The following is a 23881-nucleotide window of genomic DNA, read 5'->3' on the forward strand; positions in this document are numbered from 1 at the left end:
AAAAAATCTAATTTACTCAATTTCCCTGCTACCCCAAGTCTACCAGATCAGCCAAGACATGTTTGGTGTTTGAAGTTTCCTTCTTTGGTTTTGTGCCGGAGCTACAGGGTTATGAGGCTAACAAGCAATGGAAGCTGAGAGGGGAAGTCAGAAGATTTAACAGAATTTCTGCATAATTAAATAATTAAGATGTAAACACATTAATTCAGGCTGCACAGCAGAGAACGATTCCCTCACAGTGGTGTTGATGGTGAAAAGGCCTTGCAGTGTCTACAACATACATGTGGATCTGCATTTGATTATAACAGCAAATTGCTGCTGCTGTCTTACACACAGCTTATATGAACGATAGTTTGGTTCAGCTGCAGTAACACTGACGTGGTGGTGGTGTGTTAGTGTGTGTTGCGCTGGTCTGAGCGGATCAGACACAGCAGTGCTGCTGGAGTTTTTAAGCGTCCTGTAGGCAGCGTCCTGTGACCACTGATGAAGGACTAGAGGATGACCAACACAAACTGTGCAGCAGCAGATGAGCTATCGTCTCTGACTTTACATCTACAAGGTAGACTGACAAGGTAGGAGTGTCTAATAGAGTGGACAGTGAGTGGACACAGTGTTTAAAGACTCCAGCAGCACTGCTGTGTCTGATCTACTCGTACCAGCGCAACACACACTAACACACCACCACCACGTCAGTGTTACCGCAGTGCTGAGAATGATCCACCACCCAAATAGTACCTGCTCTGTGAGGGTCCATGGGGGTCCTGACCACTGAAGAAAAGGGAAAGTATGTAGAGAAACAGATGGACTACAGTCTGTAACTGTAGAACTACAGAGTGAAACTATACGGTCAGTGGAGCTGATAAAGTGGACAGTGAGTGTGTATATATGTGCTTCATTTAAAATAATCTGACCTTCAACCTAAAAGCTTGTCTTTAACAGGTTTAGGCCTCAGTTAATGCTGAGATACAGCACCATCTAGTGGCAGATGTGTGTTTTTTAAATGACACAGCAATTAGGTTTAAACAGTAGCTTTCATGGTCACAGCAAGGGCGTTTAAGAACCCACGTGACTTATTTAGGTTTAAACTCGTGTTAAACTCTAAACCACAGCTAAGCTGATGACAGTGCAATGGCCCTAAATATGCCTAACAAATCATCATTTGGGATTCAGCCATGTGGTCATTTTAAGTGCTTTTGGTGTGTCAAGGCCTAAAAATTGGGCATTTAAAGCCGTTTGTTTGTAAAGGTCAGTCATATAAAGTGCTTTTGGTGTGCAAAGGCCTTAAGGTTGGACATTTTAAGTGCTTTTGGTGTGCAAAGGCCTTAAGGCTAGTCATTTTAAGTGCTTTTGGTGTGCAAAGGCCTTAAGATCAGTCATTTAAAGTGCTTTTGTTGTGCAAAGGCCTTAATGTCGGTCAATTAAAGTACTTTTAGTGTGCAAAGGCCTTAAGTTCAGTCATTTAAAGCACTTTTGGTGTGCAAAGGCCTTAAGGTCGGTCAAGTAAAGCACTTTTGGTGTGCACAGGCCTTAAGGTCGGTCATTTAAAGCGCTTTCGGTGTGCAAAAACATTACGGTCAATAATTTTAAGTGCTTTCGGTGTGCAAACGTTGGTCATTTAAAGCACTTTTGGTGTGCAAAGGCTTTAAAGTTGGTCATTTTTAGTGCTTTTGTTGGGTAAAGGTCAGTCATTTAAGTCATTTTGGTGGGCAAAGGCCTTAAGGTCAATTATTTAAAGCCCTAAAAGCTTGGCCAAAGTTGCCCAAAGGTCATTTATAGCACATCAGTTCATAAACGGTAGAGCTGATTGATCAGTGAGCAAATCAGTTTCATGTTTTCTAGAAATTGTGACTAATTTTTCCAATGTATCACACATTTCTATAAGCTTCATTTCAAATAATAACTCAAAAGTAAACAAATCACCGAAACACTTCAAGGCAGTAACTTTCCAAAGATTTTTTATTGTAATCATGTAAGAAAATAAGACAAAGCAACAACGTCCTCCTTTTTTTTTCCTTCGATGGCACACAAGGTGAAAGTTTTACAAGTTTGGCAACCAAAAATGAAGAACAAAGAAAGAAATAAACCTTCAGAGGGAAACGGAAGCGGAATGTGTCCAAGGCTGGTCTAATCTTTACCTTTTAAAATGACTTTTAAACTAGATCAAATTTCGCTTAAATATATCTAAACATCAAAAACCACAACAGAAGGATGAACTACAGCATGAGCACGAGGAAGATTGTTCCCCTGAACGTACGATGAGCACATGCTTGGTTTGCATAGCTTAAAAAGATCGAAAAGAAAGATCATTGCTTGTCTGTTAGCTACGTATCGAACTGATTAGGCTGTGCTGGAATGAGCTGAGTGCTGTTAAATCTTAAGTCTTACACAAACCGGCACCTGAACCAAGGCGTTCCGCGCCGGACTGCGAGCCGGACTGCGAGCCTCGAGCCAAATGTCCAATGAGAACGTCGTCATGGCGACTCATGCATTCTCACCTTCATGCTTTGGGTCCACGTAAGGCCTAATGATTAATCAATACAAATCTAAAGTGAAGCAAACCCAAAATAAAGAACATCTTCTCCATTTATTAAGTGACAAAAACGTGAACGGCCAGTTTGCTGTGGGCTTCTCTCTTCCTGAAGGTCTACAATGGTCTACGTTAAAGGAATAGTTTAACAGAAATAAATCAAATGTCCACAGTTCTCCCCTTACACCATATGATGTTTACCAGATCATGGTTGGTGTGTGAAGTTTGCTTCATTAATTTTAAGGCTAAAGTAGCTAACAAGTAATAGAAGCTTATGTATGCCAGTTAGCATGCTGCTAATGAAACACATGCCAGAAACTAATCGAGTTGTTAAAGGTGCAGTGTGTGAGATTCAGGAGGCTCTATCAGAAGAAATGAAATATAGTTTACAAAACCATGTTTTTATAATCACCTGTGACTGAATTGTTGCGTTTTCGTTAGATTAGAATGAGCTCTTCATATCTACATAGGGAGCGGCTCCTCTTCCAACAGAGGCCGCCATGTTGCGCCGCCTTGTTTCTACAGTAGCCCAGAAAGGACAAACCAAACACTGACTCTAGAGGGCGCCTTTCACGTGTTTTACGAATTTGGTGGCGCTGTAGCTCCAGTTGGAAGACGTGGAAAGAAGAAGAATCAGTGGTTGCTGCCGGTGCTGCTGACCATTTTGTGCTGTGAGAAGTCTGAGAACCCAAATTTTGACGAATGGAGGATCAGACTTATTATTTAGCTCAAGAAAAAGTGAGGGAGGGTGAATCCTCGTCACCAAAGAAGCAAAATGAAATCGGGAGAGGCGACGGCCACCGTAGGTTCTACTACACGCTTGGAAAGGGAGGGGTGAGGGAGGGTGATTCAGTTGGTTGCAATCTTCAACCTCACCACTAGATGCCACTAAATCTCACACACTGCACCTTTAAAGGGGCATTCCGACCTAAAACTAGCATTTAATGTCATTTGATACGCCATATCATATTGTGCAGCGCAGCTTTACATCCCTCAGCCAGAGTGACAAAGTGACACTAAGTTATCTGAAATGAACTAATGTTGTTTCATACAATGTATGACACACTGTTATCTATAAATATGGACTTCAGACACCAAACATGTCCAACCACATTTGGAGTAAGGAGGGAAAACTGGAAAAATTAGACTTTTTTCACTGAACTATTGCTTTAACTGGTCTCTTAAGGCTTAAACAGGCCTCCCCGACTACCGTCTAACCGCTTCGGCCGACTACCTTCCAGGGGAAAACAGCAGCATAACACGGCGAAAAGAATCTCAAATAGTGACGTGTTACGTTGATTTGATGGACACCTTCATTCTGCCCACAGCTGATGATGGCAAAGGAAGACGAGCGAGTTCAGATTATCTACACGTCGTTTTTCTTTTCTCTGCTGCGTTTCGAGAGGTTTCAGAATGGGGGATCTATCCTGTCCTAAGAATACAGCACATAAGAAGTTGACACCACTGACTCCAGTTTATAACAGAGCAGAGCAAAGGCAACTTCAGTGCAGAGCTTCGCTCGGGACACGGAAGCTCTGCTGCTGTTTTATCGTCAATAAATTTGCTTTCTGGTTTTACAACAGCTAGAAAAGTTCAGTGAAAAGACAAAGTTATGCAGTGTCCTGCCTTATGGGTGAATGAAGTTTGCTTCTTTAGTTATGAACTGGGGCTACTAAGCTAACGTAGCCAACAAGCAACAGCTGCTACTGTTTTTTACCTGTTTTTACCCTAAACAGAAATCTGATATATGGACGCATCATAAAGGGTCAGGCATATATTTCAAAATACATGTACATACACCGGTCAGGCATAACATTCTGACCACCTCCTTGTTTCTACGTTCATTGTCCATTTTATCAGCTCCACTTACTATATAGGTGCACTTTGTAGTTCTACAGTTACAGACTGTAGTCCATCTGTTTCTCTGATACTTTGTTAGCCCCCTTTTACCCTGTTCTTCAGTGGTCAGGACCCTCATGGACCCTCACAGAGCAGGTACTATTTGGGTGGTGGATCATTCTCAGCACTGCAGTAACACTGACGTGGTGGTGGTGTGTTAGTGTGTGTTGTGCTGGTCTGAGTGGATCAGACACAGCAGTGCTGCTGGAGTTTTTAAACACCTCAGTGTCACTGCTGGACTGAGAATAGTCCACCAGCCAACAGCGTCCTGTGGGCAGCGTCCTGTGACCACTGATGAAGGACTAGAGGATGACCAACACAAACTGTGCACAGCAGATGAACTATGGACTGACAAGGTAGGAGTGTCTAACAGAGTGGACAGTGAGTGGACACAGTGTTTAAAAACTGCAGCAGTAAGTGAAGCTGATAAAATGGACAAGGAGTGTAGAAACAAAGAGGTGGTCATAATGTTATGCCTGATTTGTGTACATGCATGTCTGAAAGGTGGCTGAATGCATAACAGCACAGATTAATTATACAGTTTTATTACAATTACTTACGTTATCTGAGTTTAAACACTAACTTATTTTAATGTGTCACGGGAACAATATTCTCATTAATTTCAGGTTATAATGTACATGTATGTAGAGTTTGGTTATGCAGCTGTTCACTACATTCGGACAAATGTGGAACAAACAAATAAGATGCCTAAAAACCTTATATTACAAAACATGGAACCGGACGTTTACCCAGGTAATTTATAGTCATTTTTGTTGGTCCATTCATCATGAAATTTATAGACAACTGAGTATTTTCAAATTATGTCAAAAACTGAAAAACAACAAAGATGGAGATACAAGGTTTTGTTCCGATATCAGCGCTATAAAAGGAATATATACCTTCAATATTTTCTGTCATAAATTGTTGAATGTGTGCTACATATATATGTTTGTATATGTTGATATATGGCTGAAATGTATGTCCCATATTTGAAAATGGCCAATTTCAAAGTTGGCTTATATGTCACATATATGTCTACATGTGACTATAATAAGCTGTATATAATGGAAGTCCATATATGATCATGTATCATATTTGAAACCCATATATCAGATTTCTGTATGGGTAGCTATGCTGATGTTCGTTTGTCCATGTTTATAGATAATGGTGTGTCACACAATGTCAGAAACCACATGAACAAGCGAAGTTTGTGATGATTTAGGCGTGCAGTTAGCAAGATGCTAACAGATTGAGTAGAGCAGAGATGTTCCATATGAAGAGACGGTCACTGGTTATAATAGGAAAGCTCATAATGCTCAACATGGCGTATGTTTATGGAGAAAGTCCCACCCTTCAAGAAAAAGAGCCAATCAGCTTGCTGGTTATGCTGCGAACGCCCCCTCGTCGGTGAGATCTGCGCAGCAGCCAGAAGAACCCAGAAAAATCAGGGTTTTGTGTGTTTATTAAGCCAAACGCTACAAACTGATAAGGTTTTGGTTAGATTGTATCTGTCATTTCCAATGTTTTATGTCTTTTAAACGCTAATTTGACCTTTAGTTTTGAGTATTTTTGGTCTCTCCCCATTCAAAGAAAGAGGAGTCTGGTCTTGTATGGCTGGAAATAACTGCCCTGCGGCGTCGCAAAGATGACCAATGAGTGAACAGACCTTCCTGTTAGGACTCTAGGGCTTCTTAGCTACATAGTGCCAGCAAAACTAAAGCAGCAAGCTTTAAACAACAAACCAGTCTTGGCTGATCAACTATATTGGGTAGGGCTGGGCAATATGATGATATTTTATCGTTATTGTGATAAACTATGGCACAATATGCTTTTCCAAGCTTGTCATGGATTTCTTCAGTACTTGAACTGACATGTTTAATTCCAAAGTGAACATATTTAGGCCTGTTTAAGTGGATTCAGTGCAGCGAAGTTTGTAAAACATTGAAGAAAAATCACTGTAGGTTTATTATTTTTAATTATAGTTGTTTTATACATGGCCTGTGTTCTATATTGTCTGTTCCAACTTGTTAAATCTCAGAAAACCTAAATATTGTGATGCATACACTGTAAAAAATGTACCTAGAAAAAAAAACTATAACAAGAAACTTGAACTCAAAAACTACTTTGATTGGAATAATCAAAGTATTTATTTAGGTTGAATAAAAATTTACTTGTTGTGAAGTATTTTTTTAGGTCATTTTTTACAGTGTAGTGTGAAAATGTCTCAAATTATCATGATGTAATTTTTTTGCCACCCCTAATTTGAGGTAAGGAGGGAAAACTGTACACATTTGAGTTTTTCTCCACAGAACTACTAGCACAGACGTTAAAATGTGCACAGAATGAATTTACTCACACACTGGACAGTTTGGAATGAATCTGCTCGTGGCTAAAGACTTTCTGTTCCTCCAGCGCCCTCTGCTGGCGAAGCGGCAGAGCAACTCGAACCAGCGAGTCATCGCCGTCATGCAGTTCAGTGGACCTTTAGTAGCCCCTGAGGTCACCCAAACCACACATGCACGCACGGACACGCACTCACACGTACAGTAAACATCTCCAACAGGACCCCCCATACAGAGAATCGAGGATAAGGCAAAAATGGCAGACCCAGGCCGTTTTTTTTATCCTAGAATACAGAAAAAGTCTGCAAGTCAAACAAGTCTCACACTGAGCGTCAGTGCTTTTACAACACTACTGGAAAACTAAAAGCAGGACAACACATAGAGGAATGTCAAACATTTACCTCTGCCAGCAAAGGTAACTGACCTGACCAGGACCGAAGCTCGAGAAAAAGCAGGACAGACTTGGTGAAAGTGATTGATAAGGACGTTGATCTCGTATGGCACATGGTCTCTTTCAGAGAGCTCCACAAACGTGGGTTTACCAAAATAAAATGATTTAGGGCCTTTTCCCCCAGATTCAGATCAAGCCTAGACTAAACAGTGACTCAAGACTAGAAAAGCGGAAATTTATAGTGACAGTGTGTCAAGTTTTAAAGGGGAACTCCACCCATTTTTCAACATTTCTGCCTAATTAAGTGGTTAAGAAAGTCGTTCAGAGCGTTTTGGTGTGAAACGCTCTGTTCTAGAGAAACTCAGACTTGTTCACAGTGGTGGTGAGAGGAACCAGGGGCTGGATTCACGAAAGCTTGTGAAGGTTCTTAATACAAACACTAAGAAGTTCGTGAGAATGTTCTTAAATGCAATCCTCGAAAAATACTTAATAAGTTCTCAAATATTCTCTTAAGATAATCAGCTCTTTTAGAAAATCTGCGGCTGTGGAGCATTTTACAGCCGACCATAACGCAGCGAGGTACATTTTTTAGTTTGTATTAACTGTTATTTGCATTATTTAATCAGCCCAGAGGAGCAAAATGGAGGAAAAACATCAAAACCAAGTGTTTAAAAATTTTAGCAAGCAAGAACTAGAGGTGACGGTGGAATAAACAGGAAAAACATCCTCCTTGGAAAATACGATAATCATGGGGTGACGGCGGAAAGCGAGAGGCGAGGATGAGGAGCAGCAGAGGCAGCGCTGAGTTAATTTAAAATATATATTAATAAATTTAGATGCTCACCTCGTCATCTCTCACAGCCTAAGACAAGTGTGAGGCTGTCGTAAGGTTAAGATCTTATTTAAGAACATAAAGAATACCAACATTTCTTAGAGTTTTTCTTAAGAAAAGATTTAGGAGGAAAAAAAAAAAAAAGTTCTTAGTTATTTGAAGAATAGCAACCTTTTTCTTAAGGATGACGCACTTCGTCATATTCTTTACTTCTTTACTTTCATATTTCATAAGCTGCATTCTAAAGGTGGGGGTCGTATGAGGCTGTAACTGTCTTCTTTCCAGTCAAATAGATGGGTGATGTAATTTTAAACCCTTATAATAAAAGAAGCTGAACTCACAACTTTTGTTTTGTCTACTGAAAGTCGACCCATTTTTCCTCAAATCTGGGCTATAAACTATAAACAGACGGCGTCTCTTCAGTGATCTGCACTGTAAAAATTATTTTTATAAAATAATACAAAGAGCGTCTAAGATTTTTGGCTTTCAGCAGTAAATTGTAAGCATATAGCGATATGTGTGATCATAAAACACGTTCTGTTAATTTGAGTGGAGCTATTACAAAAAAAAAAAAATGTACATTTATTTCATGCAGTTACTGAATAATTTGTCTTACGATTTGGGCCTGTAAATTCAGATGGAAAAAAACAAAATATACCCTGGAGAATAAGACACTTTTGTGAATCCGGCCCCAGACGTTCACCTCTAAAAGCCCCCTTACACAAAGATATTACATGAAGCGGTTATGAACACACTGGCCTTTTTCTAACCCCATTCATGGTGGAGGGGTACATGCAGGGTGAAAACCTTATTTCAGATTTTCCACTATTTCACCATCATCAACATTCCATATAAACTCAGAAGACTCGTGTAGGTTCACTGGTGGTTCTGGATAGTAAATAAAATGTCTATATTTGTGTTGTAGTCATGGCGACCCCTGGTTCCTATCACCACCACTGTAAAGAAGCCGGCGAGTTAACAAGTTTGCCCACAATGAACCACTACAATCCACTCAATGACTTTACATTTCAAAGAAGAAGTTTAACAGCTTAAAATCTAGAATCTAAAACTTGTGCTCAGTTCTTACTTGCAGTTGAGCACAGGATCAGTTTTTTTTAAATGGGCAAAAAAGGCAGGAATTCCAAAGTAAACTCACTAACCTCATGGATAATTCTCCTTGTTTGTGCCACGAAAACACAAACGCAAAAGTTTCGACATTAAAATGATTCCAAATTTCTGAGGTTAAATAAAACCCTCAGTTGTCACTGCACTTAAGTGCTTCACAAGACAGAGAAGGACAGCTGGAATAAGAAAAACAGTGGCCTTGACCACAGTGTGTATTGAGAACATAAACATTTTTTTTTACGTGCTGCTCCAATGGCCACTCATTTCAGTGCTGTGTTTGTGTGTGTTTTGGGGGGGGTAGGGGGGGCTCTCTGGTTTTACTCTCGTTTATCAGCCGCTTTGGACTGCTCCCTCTGGATCATGCAGCGGCGGACGATGCTGTCGAAACTGCCCAGGTAGAAGAGAGCGATGGTGCGGAAGAGGCCCATGGTCACGATCTAAACACAGAGAAGTTATTATTCAACTTAGATTCATGTTTTTGTGTGTTAAAGTTAAAACTTTAGTATTTAAATTATTTTAGTCTAGTAGTATAAGCGCTGCTGGTGCTAGGTTGCCTGAAAATTGGTCTAAATGTGTCTTTTTTATAATATACGCAGTCCAGATTCCACAATTTACTTAGAAAAGTGTACTGTGATGTAATTTTGCATGAGAGGGATCAGTAAAGGTACCTGCTGCAGTCCTTCAGTGATGGAGGTGACGGGGGACATCCCACAGGTCAGAGCTGAGAGCATGTAGCCGTCAGGACCCACAGAGCTGTTAAAGTTCCCCTGCTGTAAAAGGATAAAGAGGTGATTAGAACAAATCACACCTGACCCACAACACAGTACTACTCAAAACGTGTGAGATTACTCGTCATTTTAATAACTATTGCTATTTGATTTAATAATAACACACTGCGTATGCTGAAATAGTATTAATGTGTCACAAAATGTACTTTTGGATTTTTCAGGAACAAAAATTTATTCCGTTCTTACATTCCTATAGAAGCACAGCAGCAGTACAATGAAAATGTTATTTCTTATGTTATTATCAAATTTAAATTTCCCTCTCGTTCAATTTTGGGCTCAAAGTCCATTTCTGCCATTTTAATTGGCCATTTGGTACATCAGCACTGCCATTTGATTTACAGAGATTTATACGCTTTAGTAGCTTGAGTAGCTTTAAACTAAAACGTATTTCAGAACTGCATGATTATGCGTAATACAAATATGCTAATATAAATTAACTATGCAATAATGGTGTCAAAATAATTAAAATGTAATTCACCTTATACCTGATTCATCTTGCACACATTTGAAATCGCATTATCAAAGAGATCACCAAGCTAGAAAGATGGTAATTCTAATGCACTCGCCTACGGCGCTCGACCATATGTTGTTCATTTTCTTAGACCTTCACCCGTCCGTCGTCTCATCAGGGCGGGGCCAACAGCGCGCTCAATACGTTGTTATTTTGCATATTTCATTTTCATGTTAATTTTGCTACTGATATGCTGCCATATGGTTAATCCTAAGGCTTATTATTCAGTAATTACACAATAATACAAACATCCTATGTTATAGGAGTGGGGAACAGAACCATCCATCTAAGGAACTGAAGTAATATACCGTACTATCTATTTATAGTCAACTGTGACACCCATCTATACCAGAGGCGTCAAACTCAACCACTGAAAGGGTCTCAACAAATCTGTGGACCAGAGAACGTTTAATGAACAATCTGCTATGACCTGAACTGGACAGAGTTTATTCAAAATATGCCAAAACTGCAACAGAAAAATATAGGCTAGTAAAATTACATGAATACTTGAACTAGTGAAAAATAATTGTTCATATATTGAAAAAAACAACAGCCTATATTACCTACAGATAAACGTTAGGCCCGATCCCATTTCACTCCTGGCCCCTACCGCTTAGCCCTACCCCTCTGTTTTGCGCGTTCATGTCTAGGGGTAGGGTGTCCTGATTCTCGTTGGGGTGGGGTGAAGTGTTAGGACTACATGGCCCTCCAAACGGAGGCTTTTCAGAGACTCCAAACAGAGAGATATGAGGAAAAAAGAAAAATCGGCAAGATGGAGAACAAGAGACCAAGAATTTTCACAAAATTACAATAACCATCATATTATCTTAGTTTAATGTTGTTTCAGTGTATTATGGCCCTTTTCTTCTAATAGTATGCTAATGTCTCGGTAGCTAGGTAACTAACTTTCCCGTTCCACCTTAAATAGTCCAGCAGTTCTGACACCTGAAGCACCACAATGTAACTGCTGCACCATTTAAGGTGGAACAGGAAAATTAGAATAAGAAGCTGGTGAATATCTGACTTCAGCTTCATATCACTGAAGAATCAGGGGTGGGTGATAATAAATAATTGCCCCCCTCTCTGAAGGCATATGATGCCCTAAATGTAACTAAAGCCCAGCAGTGAGGAGCTGAACTTTACCCTCCTCTGCTGTCACTGCAGACTGGCAGGGTCGCCTACAGAGCAGCGCTGGTAGCTGTTAATGAAGTGATGCTCTTTTTATTTGAGGGTCCCATTTCAGAGGGAAGATCTCAACCACTACCCTGTAACTCAGTTCCAATGGGCAGGGGTAAACATAAGAAATGGGATTGGGCCTTAAACCTCTTTAATTTTCTCCAGGAGGTAGGTTTTTTAAACCTGCCTATCTGCTTGAACTAGACACCTACCATCTCTTCTTTCTGTGGTGTAACTGCTGTCACTGACAGGAGGGATGTGGGTCAGAGTGCATAGTACTCTGCAATGCATGCTGAGGATTGTAGTGCGGCTCACTGTGAAACAGCCTCATACTATTAGAACATTAAAATAATTTCACGGGCTGGATAGGATTGTGCTGTGGGCCTTGCGTTTGACACATGGGGTCTATTTAATTGCCGTATTAAAAGTTTCATTATTTATATTCTTACCACTCGCAAAGGTTTCAGGTCAAGATCGAAAATCCCTCAAATCTAAGCAGAGGAGTAGTAATACATTACGCAGTCTGAAAGCTTACCACCGCGTCTTTAACGATGACTTTGGCCACCTGCTCAGGCTGACACACTCCAGACGTCTCCGAGATCAGCTTGGTCTCTAAAGGCTGAGACAGAGATCAGTTAAAATCCACCTCTCTATAAAGATGAATCATTAAAACAGTTCATTAAGAGGAGATTTCAGCCCAGAACTACACCTGAACCGTGTCTGGAAAACTATGAAACGTTTGGAAATTCGCCAAAGTTCTTGTAAAGTTACTGTGAAGACACCGTATGTAGCAGAAGACAAGAAGGCAAACGACTGGACGTTAAAGAAAAAATCTAATTAACACTTTTCCCTTTATCTCAAATGTAGTCAGTCAAGACATGTTTGGCGTCTGAAATCTGCTTCTTCAGTTCTGCAGTGGAGCTACAAGGCTAATGTACGTCAGAATAATATGTAGGATTGGAAATCAAAGGAAAAAGCAAGAATTCAATCCAGTTCCGTCACAAATTTAGCCTGAAATTAGACAGAATTGCTTGTTGCAGTAAACGTAAAGAAAAAAAAAGGCTACGTTCACACAGCAGGTAAAAGTGGCCCAAATCTGATCTTTTTCTTCATATGTGACGCAGATGTGTGTCTGTGTGAACAGATAAAGACGCTGAATCTGACTTTCATATGTGGTACTGAAATCTGATACGTATCCGATATGTAGCAGTGCGACTCAGTCTGAACAGCCGGATCGGAATTCATGCAACTTTTACGGCAATCCAGCTCGACATTCATCATAATTTAGGCTGATGTTTCTGAATCAAAACATTAGAAGACACTTCGATTTTTCGAAAGAAATGTCCGAACGCGGCCGCAGGAGAACGAGGCTGCAGCGTCAAAGAACAGTTAAAAGTCTGAAAGCAGAGTTTAAAGAATCCGAGGACGCAAACCAAAGAAGTGACCGCGCCCTTTTCACGGCTCTAACACATTCTGGGTGATGAGCCCAGCTGTCAGTCAGTGAAGCTTCATGGTGGCTCCTGTGACGCTGGTGAAGATGAAGCTGATCCTCCGGGAGCGACTGGCGCTCGTTGGCAGTCGTGATTGTTTACCTCTGGATGAGCCGTGAAGCAGCGTGACGCTCTGTTCTTCTGTGCACGTGGGTCAGTTTAGGAGCTGATCTGTTCAGACTGATGTCGCATACAGATCACATTTAAAAGATAATCTGAACAGACAAACAAAAAAATTAGATTTGGTGAGAAAATCAGATTCGGGCCACTTTTACCTGCTGCGTGAATGAAGCTAAAGTCATATTATAACATCATGATACATAAATACTATATAAACTATTGTACAGGTTAGTTTTCAGTAAGTTACTGAAACCATGAGTATCAGCCAAAGAAGGTATCGGTATCGGCTGATACTCAAGTATTGGTATGAGTATCAGAGAAGTGGTATCGTGCCACCTCTACAAACCATTCCTGTGTTGCTTTAGAAACAATCCACAGCCCTGACACAAAAACAGCAAACAGCAGCTCACCTTGGTCTTGTTCTCCTCTGTCAGGCATGGCGTGTCAGTGTCAGGAGGGTAAGACACTGTGACATAGATGTTATAGGGCTTCACCTGGAGGAGAAGATACAGAAGGACAGCTGCTGGTAATCAAACAATAAAGAGCCAAACAGTAACTACTTTAAAACCTCCAGCTCTGAACTACGGAGCCCTGCTAGTGACATCCTGTATACATAAAAATAATGCGTGGCCACGACTTAGTAAGGCGTAGGACCGAGATCCTAATGAGTGGCCACGACTTAGTAAGGCATGGGAATGAGATAATTAAGCCTTGACCACAGCTTTATTTAACTCCTTGGAACTACCGGTGGTTTCAAAACACACTTAGTCATATTCTGTACTTCATAACTTTCAGATTTCATAAGCCTCATTCTAAAGGTGGGGGTCGTATGAGAGCTGAAACTGTCTTCTCTCCAGTCAAATAGATGGTGATGTAATTTTAAACCCTTATAATAAAAGAAGCTGAACTCACAGTTTATTTTCTACTGAAAGTCGACCCATTTTTCCACAAATCTGGGCTATAAACTATAAACAGATGGCGTCTCTTCAGTGATCTGCTCTGTAAACATTATTTTTTATAAAATATTACAAAGAGCAGTAAATTGTAAGAATATAGCAATATGTGTGATCATAAAACACGTTCTGTTAATTTGAGTGGAGCTTTTACAAAAAAATAAAATAAAAAAAAAAAACACCAACACTTCACATTTATTTCATGCTGTTACTGAATAATTTGCCTTATGATTTGGGCCTGTAAATTCAGATGGACAAACCAAAATATACCCTGGAGAACAACTGGTTAATAAGGCACAATCTCGTTCCCACACATTACTAAGTTGTGGCCACGCCTTAATTATCTTGTTCCCACATTTTATTAAGCCATGGCCATGTATTAGGATCTCTTTCCCACTTGTTAATACAGCGAGGCCACATGTTATTTTTATTTATACAAGATGTCACCAGCAGGGCTCCATACTGAACTGAGCCTATATTAACCCAAATAAAGTCACAGCTAACACTGCTGGTATTTTATATGAATTATTTCTAACTCTAGCTTGTTAAAAAAGGCAAAGAAAGTCTGCTGAAAGTGCAGATTCTAAACTTTCAATCCATACCACTGTGTTTGTTAGTTAAAGAGGAGATATTCACAGTTTCACTAAAGCTACTGTTGTGTGTTCAGACTTCTCATAGAAAGAAAGTCACCCTGTACATTTCCTCTTTTTTTAACATTAAAACAGAGACCTCCTTTGACTTTATTCCCAGTCAAAATGGCCATTAAATTCTATTTAGACTTTTTTCAGATGTTTCTGAGGAGATTAGATATAAGACAATCCACCTTCATGAGGAAGGAAAAAGTCAAGTGGAGAAAAACAGAAGTTTCCAAAACTAGAATTCAAAACAGGATTAAAAGCTACAGAGAAAATGTGCCTCCTAACAACCACCTGGAAGACCTGGTAGACACCAAAACTGCCCCCATCAGATAAACAGCACTTAAAGCTTTCATCTCTGAAAGAGAGGAGAAAATCAAGCTGCTTCAGATCTGAAAACATCCACAGGTGTTTCTGTCCATCCTTCCACTGTGAGAAGACGACTCAGCGCTGTGGGTCTGAAAGGATGTGTAGCTGATCAAGAAGAACCTCACTGAGAAAAGGAGACGGACACATCAAACAAAGAAGCTGAACGATGGACTGACCACCCCAGTGTCCAGACCTCAACACCACTGAATGTGTTTGATTACTTCAGAAAATCATCAACCAGCTTCTAAGACTGAACTTTGGAGGTGTGTCTGCAGATTCTTTGAGGAGCTGAAAGTGAGTCTCCTGAAAAGAATGGAAGCTGGAATAAAGGGAAAGAGTGACTCACTGACTCACACAGCTGATATCAGAGTTAGTTGTTGATGATTCTGTTAAATCTGTGTTTTCTGCTTGTTTTTCTGACACTGAAAAATGAATAGCTTGCACTCAATGAACGTTTTGACTAGATATTAAATAAACGAAAGGTGGTCTCTGACTTTTGCACAGTACTGCATAACTCTAGGTATCAAAGGCTAAATATAATTATTCATATTTAGGTTGAAAAGCGTTCCTTGGCTGACTACAACAACCACACCCAGCCCCACCTCCATCTGCAGGGCCTCAGCGAGCCCCCTCAGGGCGAATTTGGAGGCGGAGTACGCAGTGTATCCAAACAGGCCGAGCTGTCCGGCCTGAGAGGAAACGAACACGACCCTGCCCATCCTCCGCTCCTTCATGGTGGTGATGACGGCCCGCGTCGGATACACACTGCCCAGATAATTCACCTCCATCAGACTCTGACGGACACACAGACACATCACACAGGTCAGTCTTGCACCAACACAGGAAAACATCTGTAGTGTTTAATGATGAAGCTTTTTAAAAAGATAATCTGCATCCAAGCTAAAAGCAACAGCTTGGCAAAAAATCTGATTCTCATGAAGTTATTACATGAAACAGTTATGGATACACTGTCTGACATTTTATGATAGTTTTGAAAAGGTTGTGGCATAAAATTAGTTTTTCTAAAATGTACGCATAGTGAAAGGCTACATGCAGGGCACTGTGATCAAAACAGACCCCAAAGAAAACTTTTCACCATCATCAACATTCCATATAAGCTCAGAAGTGTAGGTTCACTGGTGGTTCTGGATAGTAAATAAAATGTCTATATTTGCGTTGTAGTCATGGTGACCCCTGGTTCCTATCATCACTGCTGTAAGCAAAACCAGGAGCCTTATTACAGAAACTTCTTAACTCTGAAATCTTATCTGTTTAGGCTACGTTCACATTACCAGGTTGAAGTGGCACAGATCAGATTTTTGTCCTAATGTGACTCAGATCTGATGTTTTCAGAGCTGTGTGGACAAAAATCTGATCTTTTCAAATCCGACCTGAGCCACTTTCATATGTGGTCCTAGATCGGATACGTATCCGATTCGTGGCCATGTGACCTTAATGTGACGCTCAGATCGGAATTCATGTGCTTTTTTTCCCGCTGCGCCATCATTCAGCGTTACCATGGCAGCAGCACCGAACAGAAGTTAAAGCCTGTAAACGGTGGAAAAGCAGCTCATCTCACCTTTTTCTCCTTCGTCTCGCTCTAATAATGAAGCTGAGAGCTGATCAGAGTTAATGATCTTCTCAGCGAAGCTCGTTCTGCTCGTTAGTTTGTACTGATGATGAATGTGATTCATTCACGTGACGTTACTGAGTAGGATGAGCTCATGAGGGTCATTTCAGGACGCCGGTTTGTCACATTAATGACAGATTTGAGTCACTTACCTAAACGAGTGTGAACCATCGTGTCAGACAGATCGGATCTGAGCAAAAAATCGGATTTGAGGAATGAGGCTTGTAATGTGAACGTAGCTTTAGTCACCGATGACTTCAGTACAGACTGAATTTAGTTCAGTGTCTATTACAGAATAACAGTTCCTAACTTCATAATCTCATCATGAACTCCAGATAAGAAAACAGCATCACACAAACATCCTAACTAGACTAAACCTCCTAAATCCTGTCCTAACTTTAGGATGAACCCCAACAGGGTCCTCACTTCTGTTTAAGGTCCGTTTCTATGGTTTTTAGGCAGCTGTGTCAGCAGCATAGTTCACTACCAGCATAATGAGCTCCATTTATTCCTACTGTAAAACGCTGCTTTCACTGTGAGATGATTTTCTTTTCTAACTCTGCGTTTTAAAGATCTCAGACGCTGCAGACTCGATCTCCACCGCCCCTCTGATCACCTTCGTGTGTTAATGTTGATGATGAAATATTACAGTGATGGTGGTGAATAATGAGGAGACGGAGCTGAACGTGTGTCTGTTTATTAGGAGGAGTAACGTTAGCGCGCTCGGCTAAAGCGTTTGGGAAACGGAGACTGAAACTAGGGAGCGGCGACGCTCTGATAAACAGCAGGGGGCGCTCTCACAGTATTCACTACTTACAGTTTATCACACTTTAGTTTGTTCTGACCTTTTTACATCAGTAACAGCAGCTTAACTCACATTTTTAACTTTATTTTGATGATGTGTTTACGTTTCAGCTGTGCTTTCCTAACTGGAGATAAGATGCTGTAAGATAAGATTCCTAAATTAAGATCAGATTTGCTTCTGTAATACGAATTTGTGAAAAATCTTATCTTGACCTGTCAGATCTTAGGACAAAAATAGAGGAAGTTTCTGTAATACGGCCCCTGGTTGCCAAGTTTCTCTACAGTGAACCACATCAAACCACTCTGGATGACTTTGTTTACATCTCAACGACTGAACTGTGTAGAGAATGTTTACAGACACTGAACTGCGTAAGAATGATCAGCTTATCAGTATCATTTACCATCTCCTCAGGCTACTGGCATTCCAGACTCACCCGGAAGCGCTCCACGTCCACTTCTTCAAACTTCCCAGAGACGGAAATCCCTGCGCAGTTCACCAGCATGTCCACCGGGCCCAGCTTCTCCTGAGCCTGCAGATACACACAGACAGCCAACAGCTTCAAACAGGAGTGCAGATCTCTGACCTCAATAAACATTCAATTACAATTCTTTAGGAAACGCCAGACGCTGCATATCGGTATCATATGGGCAGAGGTGGTAAGTAACGAAGTATTTTGTTGCTGTACTTAAGTAATTTTTCTAGGTACCTGCACTTGAGTATTTCTGTCACTTAACACTTTTTACTTTTCTTCACTACATTTTAAAAGAAAAACCTGTACTTTTTACTCACATTTCTAAAACAGAAAAACTGAGTCAGAAATGATTTTTAAAGAAATACTTTTTTATTTTAAGTACATTTATGTGGACGTACCTTTATGCTTCTACTTAAGTAAAAAATCTAAGTCACACTTCAGCATTTGCTTAAGTACTTTTTTACTAGATTACTAGTACTTCTGCCACCTCTGCATGTGGGTATCATTGTTAGGCCAAAATCAGCAGACAATGCTTGATCAGATTACCACAGTGGAAAAAGAGTTGATCCAATCCTGTGACAAATCTGTCCTGAAACAGCGCCTGTTCACACCGTGAGATGTGATGTTAGCTGTGCGGTCAATACAGTGACCGAGTAACACCACAGATTACTTTCACGTCATCAGCTTAGAGCAACACTATGCAGGTTTTGGGGATTTGGAGACCCCTCTGGTGGAAATGTGCAACTGCAGTTGAATCTGATTACTGAAGCAGAATTCAAACAGGACTCAGTCTAAACTTGGTGAAGGACACGTCTTCTGAGGATGTGAGTGAATTAACTACAGTTGTCATCACATCTTCATCAGTATAATGTTGATTTTGGGCTCATTTGAGACCTAAACATCGAGCTGGACCTTCTTTCTGAGCCTGTCCATATGACGTCAATACATAAAAACGTATGATGTGGTGTGAAAAACTCGACCCGGCACATCTGACTTTTATATGGTTATTTTGATCTTTACAGGGCGACTCACAGAAGTTTTAGTCTGTTTTTATTCTCCTGGTTCAGTAATAAAACTTCTTTCAATTATTAAAAAAGCTTTAAGAGAAGTGGTTCAATTAAAAACAGATCATTTTAAACCTCAGTAGGTTTTAAAGAACAAATATTGGATCAGTATCGGCCGATATTCAATATTTCTATATCGGTATCGGATAAGAAACAGTAGTATCGTGCTGTCAATGCATTGTGAAATGAATTTACCACAATGTGATCTGACTGAATGTGACAGAATTAATATTAAGATACAGTGAATTCAGAAATGTGATGTCAGTAGCTGAATATTGACAATAATAACATGCCAGGCTTTTTCTTCATGGATTTCTATGTTTAAAGGTGAGAATTTGATTTCTGACAAAAATTGAGCTTTACTGAATATTATTAAAATCAATTCTAATTAACTATAACAGATTCTGTGAATCGCCACCTTCTTAAACTCACTCTTCTTATGACTGAACTGTCTGAAACACTAACTTACCTGTTTTATTACACTCTCCACTTGGCTGTAATCTTTGGACACGTCGACGGAAATGCACAGCACCACCTAAGAGATAATAAGCAACTATCAATAAACAATAATCAATAACTGCCACAGTACAGACGAGTAAGAACGCTTTATCTGCAGTTACAATCTGATCACTCTAAGCCGATAAAGTGCAGCTAATCTGTTTCATTAAGCATGTTAGGAGGTTCCTGTGTTTGTGGAACGTACCTGTTTATCATTTATGGCGCATTTCTCCACTTCTTTCTTCGCTTGAACCAGCTTGCTCTGTAGAGATTATTTTAAAATAAATAAAAATTAAATAAAAGTTTTGCTCAAGGGACTAAAAAGATGTTTACTGGCTCTGCAAAGCATCTAAAGGGGGATGACTAACGGGGGAATCCGACTGAAAATATTCTGATCATCGATTAAGACTGAGGTGTTTATTCTCACTCTACTCAACAATCTGGTGAAAATCTCTGTTTACATGTTCACTACAAGTAATCAGATCCAAAATGACGCGCAAGCGTAGAGAACCGCTTAGTGTAGATGTTACCATGACAACCAGCATCACGTGAGTCCAGTCAGAGTGAGATGAGCAGCAGTGAGCAGCGCTTGTTTTTAAAAAATGATGTCAGACTCAGGAAAACGTCCTTCACATGTCCTTATTAAAGAAGGCCGAGAGGAAGACGTCGTGTTCTGAGACACATAAGCTGGACGTCCGTCCCACCGCCGTCTTTTAAAGATCAGAGCATAAACTTCGTCTCCTCTGCAGACCAGTTTCTGCTCCACCATGTTGAACGGTATAAACTCTCACTATGACGTGACGAACATGATCAGAACGGACTTAAACTTTCCGATAGGGAATGTAATCAGATACAGGCATTTACACGGATATTATTCTTCTATTTAACGGATTATTTACAGGATTACCCACCTCGATCAGTCAGATAGAAACTATTCCGAATGGCCTCAATCGGACTAGAATATTCAGATTGAGCTATTAGTCGGATTATTAACGGATTATTAGGCTGCATGTAAACGTGGCTAATGACTCACCTCATCACGCGCCACTAGAGTGATGAAGGCACCTTGTTTATAGCACTCGATGGCGATGCACTTCCCAATGCCACTGCTGCCACCAGTCACCTGTTGATTGAATAAGAAATTAATTAAAATAATTTCATTAAAAACATTTTTACACACTGAACAGCCACTGAGGCTCCAGAAAGAAAAGCGAACTATACATTAAACTTTGTTTTGTAATGTTCTGTTGATTTTCTAAGTGAAAATAAGTGAACATGTCGCCTACAGAGAACAAACTTCTGCACATTTTAATACACGATTACTGTTTAATTACTGAATTTAACATATTGGGGAAAAAATAAAACATGTGGCCTGTGCACGTTATCAGCTCCGCTGACCGTATAGGAGCCCTTTGTAGTTCTACAGTTACAGACTGTAGTCCATCTGTTTCTCTGATACTTTGTTAGCCCCCTTTTACCCTGTTCTTCAGTGGTCAGGACCCCCATGGACCCTCACAGAGCAGGTACTATTTGAGTGGTGGGTCATTCTCAGCACTGCAGCAACACTGACGTGGTGGTGGTGTGTTAGTGTGTGTTGCGCTGGTCTGAGTGGATCAGACACAGCAGTGCTGCTAGAGTTTAACCTCAGTGTCACTGCTGGACTGAGAATAGTCCACCAAACAAAAATATCCAGCCAACAGCGTCCTGTGACCACTGATGAAGGACTAGAGGATGACCAACACAAACTGTGCAGCAGCAGATGAGCTATCGTCTCTGACTTTACATCTACAAGGTGGACTGACAAGGTAGGAGTGTCTAATAGAGTGGACAGTGAGTGGACACAGTGTTTAAAAACTCCAGCAGCACTGCTGTGTCTGATCCACTCGTACCAGCGCAACACACACTAACACACCACCACCACGTCAGTGTTGCTGCAGTGCTGAGAATGACCCACCACTCAAATAGTACCTGCTCTGTGAGGGTCCATGGGGGTCCTGACCACTGAAGAACAGGGTAAAAGGGGGCTAACAAAGTATCAGAGAAACAGATGGACTACAGTCTGTAACTGTAGAACGACAGAGTGAATCTATATGGTCAGTGAAGCTGATAAAGTGGACACTGAGTGGAGATACAAGGTGGTGGACTTATGAAGCGGCCAGTCAGTGTATATATAGTTATAATTATATAGTATTAATTATTATAGTTATATAATTATACTGATATACTATAATATTGCTTTATGGCAAATTAAAGGCTCCCAAAAATCAGTCTGAGGAAGGCCAAACAAGCCTCCAGCACTCCAGTATTGTACACTTCACAAAGCCGGCTTCTTATTCGAAATTTCCGTTCCACCTTAAAAGGTGCAGCAGTTACATTCTCACTACTGAGGCGTCAGCATGTAAACGCTGCATCATTTAAGGTGGAACGTAAAATTCGAACGAGAAGCTGGAGAATAAAAGGCCAACTTCAGCCTTCTCTGTACTTCTAAATGAACGTAACTAGTGACCAGCCCTTCATCCACCCACCCGTTATTGGTTACTAACAGGTTAATGTGTTACAACTGAGTTTCCCCAGACAAATACAAATCAGAAATCATTAGAATTTATGGAGCCCCTGAGTGACGTGGTGACTATTTTTTAATAAGGCTTCACCACAGTTTACTATATTAAGGCCAAAAATTAATATGAGGCCACCAATTAATATATTGAGGCCATTATTAACTATACTGAGGCCACAAATTAATATACAGAGGCCACAAATAACCACACTGTGGCTACAAATCAATACATTGAGGCCACTAGTTACTACATTAAAGCCACAAATTAATATATAGAGGCCAGAAATGTATACTGAGGCCATTATTAACTATATTGAGGCCACAAATTAATACACAGAGGCCACAAATAACCACACTGTGGCTACAAATTAATATATTGAGGTCACTAGTTACTACACTGAAGTCACAAATTAATATACAGAGGCCAGAAATTAATATACTAAGACCACACATTAATATTTTGAGGCCATAAATAACTATATTGAGGCCACAAATGAATATATCAATGCCAAACATTATTATACTGAGGCCACTAGTTACTACACTAAAGCCACAAACTACTACACTGAGGCCAAAAATTAATATATTGAGGCCACCAGTTACTACGTTGAAGCCACAAATGAATATACAGAGGCCACAAATTTATATTGAGGCCATTATTAACTATATTGAGGCCACAAATAACCACACTGCGGCTACAAATTAATATATTGAGGCCACCAGTTACTACATTAAAGCCACACATTAATATATAGAGACTAAAATTACTACAACGAGGCGACGAATTACCACATTATGGCCAAAATTAATATAATAGACGCCACAAATGAATATATTGAGGCCACGACTTATGAGAAAATTAAACTGAAACTCGTGGCCTCGACATAGTAAGTTAATTCGTGGCCAAAAATAGTCGCCATGTCACCTCAGGGCTCCATATTTTAGTATTTTGTTTGTTTTAGTCTTTTTTTCCAGGATGAAGCTGCTGGCTGGCTTCAGCTGCCTTACCACGACATGGGCCCCGTTGAGTTTGAGCGGTTTGGGGCTGATCAGAGGAGATATCATGTAGAGCAGCAGGACGAAGGCCACGACGAAAGCAGCGACCACTAAAAGCATGACGAAGGGCAGGAGCGGCCACCAGGAGCTGGAGAAGAGCCAGGCCGAGACCGCGGAGCTCCAGCCCGGGTCGGAGGACATGGGGCTCCCGGTGGCTGGAGGCAACCAACAAGCTCACTAACGCTGTATAAAGCGGAGATTTTCCCAAGGCAGACGCGCGTTTGCACGGCTTAAGAACTCGTATTTAATATTAATACGCCTGGGAGGCTCACGACGGCAAGGCAAAACGAGTTTAAACGCGTACGACTGGCCAATATGAACCAAAACACAACATTTACTAGGGCACTTGGACGCGATTCCGCGCTCGTTTATGGGATATGTAGTTTTTTTAGATCTCACGTAGCGCTGAAGAACGCTGCAACACGCTCATCGAAAGACTACACGGTCCAGAGTTCAGCGCCGCGTTTCGGGCGCGTCTTACCTATTTTATGGGATTTGTAGGTTTGCTTGGTTTCACAAGGTGATTGAATACGTTGGAAGTGTTTTAGGTGGAGGACTACAAGTTCCAGAGTCCAGCGCCGCGTTTGAAGAGACCGTAAACTTCCGTAACGCTTGTTCACAGAATTTGTAGTTTTTTAGGT

At 40.6% G+C, this 23881-nt stretch overlaps 1 protein-coding gene across 1 annotated transcript; it reads right to left on the reverse strand.

Moving 5' to 3' along the window:
* Positions 1–9109: 9109 nt before the first annotated feature.
* Positions 9110–23590, reverse strand: kdsr (3-ketodihydrosphingosine reductase). The gene is made up of 10 exons (XM_036597480.1): positions 23193–23590; positions 20661–20750; positions 19833–19889; positions 19599–19664; positions 18027–18122; positions 15761–15952; positions 13612–13695; positions 12127–12210; positions 9785–9886; positions 9110–9553 (listed from the first exon to the last, which is right to left on the reverse strand). The coding sequence occupies exons 1-10, from the start codon at positions 23379–23381 to the stop codon at positions 9434–9436; spliced, it is 1080 nt and encodes a 359-aa protein (XP_036453373.1). The 5' UTR covers positions 23382–23590; the 3' UTR covers positions 9110–9433.
* Positions 23591–23881: the final 291 nt, after the last annotated feature.

The sequence above is a fragment of the Colossoma macropomum genome, unplaced genomic scaffold (genome assembly GCF_904425465.1).
Source record: "Colossoma macropomum unplaced genomic scaffold, Colossoma_macropomum, whole genome shotgun sequence".
NCBI classification, from domain to species: Eukaryota; Metazoa; Chordata; class Actinopteri; order Characiformes; family Serrasalmidae; genus Colossoma; species Colossoma macropomum.

Bases quoted from the DNA above. Each gene is read 5' to 3' on its own strand.
- kdsr (XM_036597480.1), bottom strand. From the start codon at position 23,381: ATGTCCTCCGACCCGGGCTGGAGCTCCGCGGTCTCGGCCTGGCTCTTC. The intron at 13,696-15,760 runs GTGGGGCTGGGT...CTTCTCCTCCAG, and splicing joins CTGAGGCCCTGCAGATGGAG to GTGAAGCCCTATAACATCTA. The intron at 9,887-12,126 runs GTAAGCTTTCAG...ATCCTTTTACAG, and splicing joins TCATCGTTAAAGACGCGGTG to CAGGGGAACTTTAACAGCTC.